The sequence below is a fragment of the Mirounga angustirostris genome, unplaced genomic scaffold (genome assembly GCF_029215605.1).
Source record: "Mirounga angustirostris isolate CCGP_5_RB_7025 unplaced genomic scaffold, mMirAng1.0.hap1 SCAF_17, whole genome shotgun sequence".
In the NCBI taxonomy this organism is placed as follows: domain Eukaryota; kingdom Metazoa; phylum Chordata; class Mammalia; order Carnivora; family Phocidae; genus Mirounga; species Mirounga angustirostris.
The window spans coordinates 4905211-4917838 of NW_026991725.1; the positions used below are offsets into that span (position 1 = coordinate 4905211).

Genomic DNA, 12628 nt, shown 5'->3' on the forward strand with positions numbered 1-12628 from the left:
ATTTTTTTAAAGATTTTATTTATTTATTTATTGGAGAGCGAGCGAGAGAGAAACAGCATGAGAGAGGAGAAGGTCAGAGGGAGAAGCAGGCTCCCCGCTGAGCCGGGAGCCCGATGTGGGACTCGATCCCAGGACCCTGGGATCATGATCTGAGCCGAAGGCAGTCGCTTAACCAACTGAGCCACCCAGGTGCCCTAGCTACCATTTTAGAGTGATAACTTTAATTGGTAATATTTATTAATATTTATTACATGTTTAGAATGTCAGACACTATTCTATGCTCTCCTTGCATGTACTATCTCTTTATCATCATAACAATTTAATGAGGTAGGAACCATTTTTATTCCCATTTTATAGATCGATGAACTGAAGCACACAGAGGTTAAGTAATTTACCTAAGATCACAAAGTGAGTTACCAGTTGAGGCTGGATTCACATTCAGTCTGTCTGAAAACTGTAGCATACAACTCCTGGGACGCTGTCAACATGTTGTGCACTGTGGTAAGCCTGAGGCTGCCACCACAGCCTGCACTTTTCATCACTACAGACCAAAGAAATATAAACAGAGCATATATGTGGCGTGGGACGTTGAGCTAAGAATGATGCCCTTTGTAGAATAGTCATGATGTACAGAACTACACAAGCTATAGTGTCTATACTGATTTGGGGACCAAATTATTATCTTTTAAAGTTAAAAAATATACCCAAGTGGCTACACACCAATATACTTGTGTGTGGGTATGTATGTGTCTTCTGATCTCAGCTCTAAATAGGTAAAACGTGAATGGAGATACCTTCAAGCAGCTGCTAACAGGCCAACAAGAGGCATAAAGGATATCCATCATGGGGTAAGGGAAGGAGTAGAGAGTAGGAAGGGGAAAAGTCAAGTCTGACTGATGGTTTAAGTAAAGAGCTTCACGGTTCTGCTAACTTCTCTTGAGAGCAGTAGTGGTATAAAGATCAACTAGCAAATGTAGATGAAAACCTGAATTTCCATACTGGGGGAAAACTGGAACTAAGTAATATGCTAAGTTTATTTACATTCAATTACATATGGTAGGCATAACCTTACTCTATACCAATCTACCTGGGTTACTGTTCAAAGACCATGAACACCTGTCTCAGGAGACCATTTCTAGTACTGGTTAAAAGCATCTAAAGATAAGACTCTAAAGTTATGGGGCACCTGGGTGGCTCAACTGGTTAAGTGTCTGCCTTCAGCTCAGGTCATGGCCCTGGGATCAAGCCCTGTATGTGGCTCCCTGCTCAGTCGCTTCTCCCTCTCCTTCTGCCCTTCCTCCCTGCTTGTGCTCTCTCTTTCAAATTAATAAATAAAATCTTAAAAAAAAAAAAAGACGTTTTAAAAGTTTTGTGCAAAGTGTATCTTAGCCTTTGAGGGAAAATGGTTGCCTACTTTGTTTCCACCCCACCAGTCTTCTCTTCAAAACCAAAATATTCCAGGGGCGCCTGGGTGGCTCAGTCGTTAAGCGCCTGCCTTTGGCTCAGGTCATGATCCCAGGGTCCTGGGATCGAGCCCTGCATCGGGCTCCCTGCTCAGCGGGGAGTCTGCTTCTCCCTCTCCCACTCCCCTGCTTGTGTTCCCTCTCTTGCTGTCTCTCTCTCTGTCAAATGAATAAATAAAATCTAAAAAACAAAACAAAACAAAATATTCCAATACCAAGACTAGCCAGGGCTATCCCTAACTTTTACTGTGGTGCTCTCTTAAGACCATCACTAAACTTAATGATAAACAAAATAAATTCTAAGAGGCATTACTGTTAAAAGGCCGATTCATGTAAAAATGTATAGGAAAAAATTCTGCTTAACATCTTATTTAACTAATTAAATAAACATAGGACTTTAAATTTTCCTTTCTTCCCTCCTTTGTTTTAGACAATAATATGATACTTAACTCTTTTTTATTTAGTTCAAAGTTCTAGGTTTTTACAACTAACAGATTTTTAAAAATTTCTAATAGGTAAAGGACTCACTTGTCAGGAATGCTCAAAGGAGAGCATAGTTACCTTTGGTGCAGTATGTTACATTTTTGAGCTGTTCTAGAAGGCAGGCAGGAAACTCCTTAGGAAACCTTGCTCTCTCAGCTGCACTTTAGCAGCTCTGACACAAAGGATTAATTAGCTGGCAACAATTAGCAATAGTTAAAATTCCTCTAGAGATGGAAGGGTGGCACCAGGGTATGTGATCTTAATCACATTTCATTACTGGCTACCTTTAGCCAGGAAAGATTTACTAACCTAAGGTCAGTAAAAGAGGAAAATTATTTTGCTAGTTCCAAGGACACATTTACCATGAATTATTGATAAATTACTTTAATATTCCTGATAATGGCCAATAAATAGAACATAATATATCTTTTGAGTTCCTTCCATTAATATAGGAGCTTCCTCTAGGTTAAGACTTACTGTGTGCTCTTCTAAGAGAGTTAGGGCTCAAATTATTTCAGTTTATAAACTAAATGCAACAGAAAGATAAAACCGGCAGGGAGTTATTTAAAATACCAGCGTCAACATCTCTATTTTTCTAGTTCAGGCTGGTTTTAGAAGAGAACACACTTTACCCACTGCCCCCTATGCCTGTGAAAATGGAGCTCTGGAGTCACACTGGAATTACAGAGAGAAACTGCAAGGGCAAGGCACAAGGCCTTGCCTAAATGTCTGGCTGGTAATTTGAGAGGAGTATCAAACTCGGTCTGTCATTTGGTCATTCAGATCAATCAGATGTAATGATCAATCAGATCATCTAAATGCCTAATTTAAAAGAAACCAAGGCAGAGCCCATGAAAATTAGTTGCCGAGTCTTCCTGATCAAGTCTTCTTTCTGTTTCAGTTTGTTGTTCCGAGGAAAACTATTTCTCTTGCTCAGTTTTCACATCAGTAAGCTATTCTATCCACCTAAAAAATGCTGCTAAACCAACAGGTGGTATACCTATCTTCTTGTCTTTCTCAGCAGTGACGTGTCTGGTTGCAAGCAATATTGATCAGTACAAATCTGGCAGTCTCTCTTCATACTACTTTTCTACAAGCATTCAAGCCTGATTCTGTGTGAGTGGTAAGAGTGCAATGGAAACAGCCTCATATTCCTGGTTGGAATAAGAGAAACCAGGTATTTTGGCTCACTATTTAGAAAAGACATCTTGATATACACGGCACTGAAGTGAAAGCTCCACCCCAGTAACTTTTCCCAGACACATCAAAGACCAGAAGACAAAAAGCCAGGAGTCATTTCTTGGCAACAATGCTACAGAAGCATTTACTTTCTCCCACAGCATTGGGAACGACGATATTTTATTTGGTTTGACAAATATTTAACATTTTCTTATTTATGACTGTGAAATAAAGACTAAATAAAACATGTAAGTCATGTTTTTGTTTAAAAAGTCTCAAGTCATTATTCTGTTGGAAGAGAAGTCCTGTCCAGGTGGTTACAAACTACAGGCCCCACCCTCCCATTTACCTGTTTATGAGGGCCCCTGAGTATGTGCGCCTTAGCGCCTTCACAAGCCGTCCTCATTGCTTCCAGCGATGGTGTGCCCAAAAGATCCGTGATCAAATCCAGCTGCAAGGAAATATGAAATACAGACAGATAGTAAGAGCTCATGGAAACAACTTTCCATTACTCTTAAATCACTGCCCTTAGAGATGAGGACCAAATGTGGGGGGAAAAACAAGCTCTTAAGGTAAGTTCCAGATTAACCAATAGGAGCCCCTACTTTCACTTTTGGACTATTAAAAAAGCCAGGAAAATGTTTTTATTAGGAACCCATATGACAGAAATAAAATACATTTTGGCAAGCAGGGTATTCTAAGGCTATAGTAACTTAGGAGTCTGCATGTACCTGCCCTGGGTCTTGATAAGACAGTATCTATGACCCTTGCAGAGGTGAACTGCTCTTTTGCTCATGGCTAATGACTCTTCTTTTCAAATAGTGAATGAATGGATTCTGATGCTTCAAATGGATTCAGGCTCATCAAGGAGCTAATCCATAAATCAGGCAGCTGTGACTCAGTAAATACTGAGAATATTCACATCTGAAATGAAAGCTAAGCTATTGATGTTTGGGCCTGTACACAACATCTCGTTCTAGTTATGCTAGAAATCTCTTACACTAGCAGAAAACGGTGGTTCTTAGAAAACTATGACACTGGTAAATTGTGCAAGACTGTTGAATCTCAGATCTGTACCTCTGAAACAAATAATGCAATATATGTTAAGAAAAAAAAAAAAAGAAGAAGGTAGCAGGAGGGGAAGAATGAAGCGGGGGAAATCGGAGGGGTAGACGAACCATGAGAGACGATGGACTCTGAAAAACAAACAGGGCTCTAGAGGGGAGGGGGGTGGGAGGATGGGTTGGCCTGGTGGTGGGTATTGAGGAGGGCCCATTCTGCATGGAGCACTGGGTGTTATGCACAAACAATGAATCATGGAACACTACATCTAAAACTAATGATGTAATGTATGGGGATTAACATAAGGATAAAAAAAAATTAAAAAAAAATTACTGCAAAAAAAAAAAAGAAAGAAAACTATGACACTGCATAAGACCACATGTAATCAGCTGAGCACGATAGAAAATGGTCTTCTCACAAGTCTTGGTAGGTAGGAAACCACCTTTACAATCTTCTGTAGTGCAAAAACTGTTCTAACTGCATAACCTAATTAGCAATAACATATCATTCAGATCCCTCCAGGATGGAAAATTCTTACCTACAGAATACTTCTTTTCCTTGTACTGGGATTGCCAGATATAAAGCACTACTTTCTGCACTTATCAAAAATATGAAGTTTAGGGCGCCTGGGTGGCTCAGTTGGTTAAGTGTCTGCCCTCAGCTCAGGTCATGATCCCAGGGTCCTGGGATCGAGTCACATTGGGCTCCCTGCTCAGTGGGGAGCTGCTTCTCCCTCTCCCCTTGCTCCTCCTCCCTGCTCACGCACTCTGTCAAATAAATAAATAAAATCTTTAAAAAAAAAAGAAAACTATCAAGTTTAGATAAGGATCACTGCCCTCCAGGATAATGGAGATGGTCAAGTAGCTTGTATTCCATAGAAGATCTCTATACAAAGCTTTTTGGGAAAAGTATGTCGGTGATACTTTTGGACCTCTAACAACTACTGTAAAGGTAGAAGAAAATGACTGGCTCATGAAAACCAATGGAAACATTCAGAAAGTTGTCTAAAATGGGTAAGATCCATGGGTGAGAAACATTTTTATGAAGTCTGCTAGGGTTTTTACTTCTCAAAGATACAGAGAATATGCTACAGAAAATAACTACTTGCATTTAGAAGTTAGATCTTTTCCCATTTTAGATCTTGATTTCTCATCCTAAAATACACTGATGATAGATAGATGTGAGTTCTCTGTCAGTGGCTACATCAGACTGGCAAACTCAAGACCTATGCATTTCTCTAGATAATCAGGTATCTGAATCCTGCCTACGCCAGTTGCTTCACACTTTACACACACACACACACACAGTTCTTTTCAGCAGCAATCCAAGATCCTTGTTCAATATATGGGATTTGAACAACCCCGTTTTTTTTTTTTTTAAAGATCTATTTCTTAGAGAAAGAGAGAGAGCATGCATGCGCACGCACGTGCGTGCACCACCCCCCCCACACACACACAGGGTGGGAGGGGCAGAGGGAGAGGGAGAATCTTAAACAGACTCCCCGATAAGTGTGTAAAGACCGATGTGGGGCTGATCCCACAACCCTGAGATCATAACCTGAGCCGAAATCAAGTCGGATGCTCAACTGACTGGGCCACCCAGGTGTCTCAAACAACCCCTTAACTTTTATTTAAGCTTTTCTGTATGGCAGTTTCTTATGTCTAGATATGATAGGTCTTACAGGTAGGTCCATTAAAATCTACTTTCTAAAGAAATTGAATAGTAAAGTGGGTATTATCAGTAGTACCCAGCATTAAAATTATATATGATAATTTTTTATCACTAGGATCAATTTTTAAGATGTAAACTTGGTAAAAATAGACTTTGAAAGTATAGCAGAGAAATAATTTCAAATGCTGATCATAGCATATATAGTTTCAAATGTATCAGTTAATTCTTTGTAGAAGAGTATAAAAGAAATTATTCCATTTTGGGCCAAGTGTATGAATTATTTACAAAGATACACAGTAGTCAGGGTGATCTTTTAAAATGTGATCAATCAAATCTTAACACTCCCTTGCTCAAAACCTTCATATAGCTTTCCATTACAGTTTGGACAGAGTAAAATCCAAAGTCCTTATCCAGTCACCACAGTCAGGCTCTCTCTCTCTCTGACCTGTCTCCTACAATCTTCCCCCTTGATCATGCCATCCCTCCAACAGGCCACACTTGTTCTTGCCTCAGAGGCTTAATTATGTTGGTTGTCCTTTTCCTGAAACACGCTCAGTATCTCGCTCCCTCATTTCACTTGAGTCATGCCTCGAATGTCATTTTCTCAGAGAACCCTTTAGCACTGCTCTGCTCTATCATAATTCCCTATCCCTAACCTGGTTCAATTTTTCTCCACAGAATTTATCATTACTTAGCTTACTTACATTATATTTATTTGTGTACTTATTTATTTTGTCTCATGTGAAAGTTGCACAAAGGCAGGAACTAACTTTTTCTTATTTACCACTGCAATCCTAACATCCTGGCATATAACTACTATAACAGTCGCTAATATTTGCTGAGTGCTTACTATGTGCCAGGCCTCATTTTCAGCTTTATTATTTCTTTTAATTTGCACAACAATCCTCAGAATGGTTTAGTTTGCCTAAGAATTAATAGATAGTAAGTGGCAGAGCTAGGATTTGAACCCCCCAATTTGATTTTACAGGCTGAGCACATCATTGATACATTATTCTCATGCAAACACTATTGTTAAGGACAAAACAATACTTAAGAATTATCTCAAGAAAATATGTGGGGTAATGAATTAGCTCTTAGGGCAGATAAAGTATCACCAACGGTTTCCTAAAGCTACATTTTAATAAGCTCCTAATGTTCTCTGCCATATTTAAACATGTTAGCCCAAAAATAAAGGTTCGAAATGTTCTTAAATGTTCACATTTAAGGAAATCAACACTCAAAATTTATATTCTAAGCACAAAGTGTAAGTACATTAAGGCATCAAATGCATTTTCAAGTCTGACCCATTCAGTCAGAAAGAATAGAGGCCCTCTAACAGTGGAAGATTACACCTGTGCAAACTGTTACAGCAGGGTCTGCTGCTATGCATCAGTGCATGTAATAAAGTCAACGCTCCCTCTAATAGGTTCATAAGTTACAAAATGAATCTCTCTGTAATCTTCAACTTCCTGACTTTCTGAATTTTAAATGAACCTCAATTTGCTAAAAGCAACTTAGACAGTACAATGAATAAGCCCCACACATGTGTGCAAGACGGTTTTTCCTTTAAATCTGTAATAGAACTGAAAGCTACTAAAGCCTAAAGTAAAATCATACCTGCTGAATTGGACTTTGTGCCTGAAACAGTATTCTTCGTCCTAGTAGTTCTGCAAAGATACATCCGACAGACCAGATGTCAATAGCATTGCTGTAATGACGACTGCCCATCAGGATTTCCGGAGCCCGATAATACTGAGTGACAACTTCCTGAGTCATATGACGGGATTCATCTAATTCCTCCACTCTGGCCAATCCAAAATCACAAATCTAAATAGAAAAGATTATAAAAATATTGTTAAAGAGACAAATATATTTACAAATGGTAAAGTAAAACAAAATAAGCAAAAAATCAAAATCTTGATAGATCTCTGAGCTTTGAAAAGTTTCGAATGATATAGGTAGAGTGTATTTGTGTCAATATATAATTTGATCTTATTTGCATAAGAGGAAAAAAGTCTCAAAATTCCTTATTTCTATATAAAATGATGAATCTTAAAAATATTCTTCTCGGGCGCCGGGGTGGCTCAGTCGGTTAAGCATCTGCCTTTGGCTCAGGTTATGATCCCAGGGTCCTGGGATCGAGTCCCGCATCCGGCTCTCTGCTCAGCAGGGAGCCTGCTTCTCCCTCTGCCTGCCACTCTCCCTGCTTGTGCGCGCGCTCTCTCTCTCTTTGCCAAATAAATTAAAAAAAAAAAAAATCTTAAAAAAAAATTCTTCTCACTCATCTTTTCAACTGATAACTAAACCAAAAAGACAGCTCAATGCATATTTCTAGGTTTAATGTACAAACCAGACTATGTATTTTCAAGGCTTATCAAGGAATTGTACAAAAAAAAAGTGCCTATCTTGAAGACCTCCTGAGCTATGTTCATTGTCTTTATGGCATACACATAGTAAAATTTCTTTAGATCTATGGGTTTCAAACTGCGTCCTAAACTCCCCATGTACTTATCTATTTAAAATACTATTCACACTCGAATATGTATGTCAAAATGTAGCACACTGTAGGATACCAATGCTACTAGTTGCACTCATTTCTCTGTGCTGTAAATATTTAAATGAATGCCTCTCATCATTTGGAAAGTATGCTAGAACCCCGTAACACAACAGTAAATGAGAAAGTGGTTAATTTATATGCAGACCTAGGAATAAATCTTTTCTTGTTATTTCTGTTTAACTGAAAAGTATGCTGAGGTTACAAGGTGAGCTGTTAGTAGACAGCAGCAGTGCCACCACCAGCAACTTCTGTTTATTTTCAGGAATTTCTCATATTAAGAAAATTTTCTTAATACTGGGCCACCAAAACAAAAAGTGGGAGGGAGCACTGAGGTTAAGATAAGAGAGTAAGGGCCTTCCAAGCTCCAGCATTTTCACTGATTAACTTCATGAGTCAATATTATAAGTGATGAACTAACACTGTTTTCTAAGTTGAGGTTGCAGCATAAGATTTTATTTGAAAAAAAGGGTCTTGGCAGCTTAAAAAAATGTTTGAAAACCATACCAAAAAGGAAAAAAAAAACACCCCAAAAGCCTATAAACTGCTTATCAAATTCTCCCAAAGGCTAGTGTTCAAATAACACATAATATTTTAAAACTCTCTTCCTTGGCCGTGACGTTTTAGTATATCTTTTAAAACAAAACAAAACCAAAGAACTTAAATCCATTTTCCTATATCTTTCTTGGATTTATAGAAAAACAACAACAACAACCACCACCACCACCAACCACCCACCAGACAGAAAATGTTTTCTGTTATAAAGCAAATCCTCTGTTAAAAACACTAGTCTGTCTGGAGTCATTTTGGGCAACTTATCTGGAAGACAAGCTAAACCCAAAGTAAGAAGCTTATATGATCAGACAACCAAAAAGATAATGAGATTTCCAACAAAATTATCCATTTTGTGCTTAATAGGAAACAAAATATATTCAGAATATGAAAGGATACTAATTTTTTTTTTTTTTTTTTTTTTTGCGAGAGAGAGAATGAGAGAGAGCACGAGAGGGAGGAGGGTCAGAGGGAGAAGCAGACTCCCTGTTGAGCAGGGAGCCCGATGTGGGACTCGATCCCGGGACTCCAGGATCATGACCTGAGCCGAAGGCAGTCGCTTAACCAACTGAGCCACCCAGGCGCCCGAAAGGATACTAATTTAAAAGAAATGTTTTATCATATTATTTTTGATGAATCTGTACACTTGAGAAGAGAGAATTAGTGTCCGTAGCTTGGCACTCCATTCTGGGTCTTAAAAGTAGGCTGCTAAGACAAGTCAAAGGAGTGGGGCACAATTTCAATTTATCCTGATCTTTGTGTTGTTTATTCATAAATGACATTTTCTTCTAGTTATTTGTTTGTGTAGCTAGAAGTTATAATACCATAACAGATAATTTGAAAAATGGACCTCAAGCAGGTAGTGGCACCAAGCAAGGCAGGTTCTAAACAAAATGCTTTGGGAAGTTCTCCAGCCAGAAACCAAAATAAGAAGAAACTGGCATTTTTAAATCGTCATAAAACTGATTTGGTCTGAACAGAATAAAGAATACTCAAGGTTTAAAAAAATTTTTTTTTAATTAAAATTAGAGTTATGGGGATAGGCTGCAGCTCTTTTTTTTTTTTTTTTAAGATTTTATTTATTTATTTGAGACAGAGAGAATGAGAGACAGAGAGCATGAGAGGGAGGAGGGTCAGAGGGAGAAGCAGACTCCCTGCCGAGCAGGGAGCCCGATGCGGGACTCAATCCAGGGACTCCAGGATCATGACCTGAGCCGAAGGCAGTCGCTTAACCAACTGAGCCACCCAGGCGCCCCTAGGCTGCAGCTCTTTAAAAAGTGGAAAGGTAGCAGGGAAATGAACTCAATGACCTATAGAAGGAATATTTACTTTAGTGGACACTGGGAACAATTAATTTCTCTGTGAAAGAGACTGAACTACAACATTAGTTGTTTTCAGGGAAAATATGAAAGATAGTTTTTTTTTTTTAAAGATATTATTTGAGAGAGAGAGAGAGAGAGAGAGAGAGAACATGAGTGGAGGGGGGCGGAGAGGGAGAAGCACACTCCCCACTGAGCAGGGAGCCAGATGAGGGACTCTATCCCAGGACCCCCGGGATTGTGACCTGAACTGAAGGCAGATGTTTAACCGACTGAGCCACCCAGGAGCCCCTGAAAGATAGTTTAAAAAAAAAAATCTTTCTAGAGTTAAATCAGGAACAGTTCTTCAAGGCTATAAGGAAGGGTGATTTTTTTTCACAGTATAACATACCAGCTTTTAAAGAAAATTGGCCAGAATTTAAAGAAAGCATTTAAAATACAAAATGATATTCATTTATATACTTGCTTTTAATATTTAGTTTAACTGCCATCAAACTAAGTAACAATGACAGCTTGATAACTTATAAAGCAGGCAACATCTAAAAACCAGTTTTCTTGGGGTGCCTGGTGGCACAGTCGGTTAAGCATCTGACTCTTGGTTTCGGTTTAGGTCATGATCTCAGTGTCGTGAGGTCAAGCCCTGCGTTGTGCTCTGTGCTCAGCCTGGAGTCCGCTTGGAACTCTCTCTCCCTCTCCCTCTGCCCCTCACCACTGTGCACACTCTTTCTTCCAAATAAATAAATCTTTATTTATTTAAACTTAAATATAAATAAACTTTATTTATTGAAACTACAAACAAAAAAAGTTTTCTTTTTCAAATATATCAGTTGGAATGTTAAGAATATTTACTGCAGACTGAAGCACCATTAATACTGTAGCCACTCATAAAATAAATAGAATTTAAATTTGCTTACACAGAGATCACACAGCTCTAGGAAGGCCCTTATCTCTAATTTCTATGGTGGGGAAAATATGGTAGGCCTCTCACTAGGAGTTCCATTAATACATCTATTAGAGGCAGGGAAATGCATATATGTGGATTTTGCGATTTGTGAGCCACTCTAACAAGAAACAACGGATGGGGGGTAGGTGGAGATACTGGGGGAAAGTAAAATTGAAATTGATGGCTTGAAATTTTGGGGCTACTAACTACAATTAAATCCTGTAATCAATTCCCCTTCAGAGGGAGTAGCAGGATTGGCTACTATATATTGTCAAATATATTTGACCCTTTTCTGGCTTAGTATTTTTATCTTTTTTTTAAAAAGATTTTATTTATTTGAGAGAGAGAGAGCATGAACAGGGTGAGGGGGCAGAGGGAGAAGCAGACTCCCTGCTGAGCAGGGAGCCCCACATGGGGCTTGATCCCAGGACTCCCGGATCATGGCCTGAACCAAAGGCAGATATTTAACCATCTGAGCCACCCAAGCGCCCCTAGTATTTTCACTTTTAAGTGTTTCCACTTCTTTACTTGGCTACTTCAGTCACACAGGGCATAGAAATGTTAGCTGTGCAAAAACACAGTCTTCTTGAAAGCCATACTTCATTCTCATATAAATAACTTACTAGTCTTGCAATATTTCTTTTGATATATACTTCCTTTAGCATTGGAACAATCTAAAAAGAAATTACCTTCTCTATTTTCTTTCTGGTCACATTGTAATTCCAATTTCAGTGTTTCCAAAACATATACAAACTATCATGAAGAAACCATGAGTCAAGATGACAAATCAGTTACTATGGCCATGACTAGTGATACTGCTAGAGAAAACTCGGTTCTTTAATTATTTGGTAAAGTGATAAAAATAAATTTAACTCTTTCACAAAAACACACTGTTCTTAAACATGCCTTGGCATTCTAAATTTTTCTCAGATATTTAAAGAAACTGAAAAGCTACCTTTAGAACACAGTTGCTGTTCACAAGGAGATTCCCTGGCTTAATGTCTCGATGTAAAATGCCAGCTGAATGGAGATATTTCAAACCTGAAATAACAAACGGATTTAATTGCAGATATTTAATTCTTTTCACTCAACCAATGATTTGGGGAAAACCACGGTAACAGAGAATACAGGATTTAAGATTGTTCTCTAAATAATGGCATAATAAACGTTATTAAAAGCTTGACTTAGTCCTACCTCAAAAAACTGTAATTTTGTAAAATAAAGCGTCATCAAAGGTTGCACAATCTACAGATAATGCCTATAATTCAAAAGATGAGTTAGGTTTAAATATAGATAAGCTTTTCAGGCGCTGGAATTAAAGTTGACCATACCAATATCCTTGAATTGTTCCTAAGTGTGGGTGGCTACTGGAGCTCTGCTCTTGGTACTCTCAACCTGTGAT

General features: G+C 38.5%; 1 protein-coding gene across 7 annotated transcripts in view; it reads right to left on the minus strand.

The window, feature by feature from the left end:
• The window catches only part of NLK (nemo like kinase), a 191757-nt gene that overhangs the window by 40119 nt on the left and 139010 nt on the right, over positions 1-12628 (minus strand). For all 7 annotated transcript variants that reach the window (XR_010408752.1, XR_010408751.1, XM_064583581.1 and 4 more), the window contains exons 5-7: positions 12182-12267; positions 7476-7685; positions 3475-3576 (exon numbers count right to left, since the gene is read on the minus strand). Coding sequence is in view for 5 of the 7 variants with exons in the window: in XM_064583581.1 (XP_064439651.1) it covers positions 3475-3576; positions 7476-7685; positions 12182-12267 (398 nt within the window). In the remaining 2 variants the exon portion in view is untranslated. The remainder of the gene's footprint in view (positions 1-3474; positions 3577-7475; positions 7686-12181; positions 12268-12628) is intronic.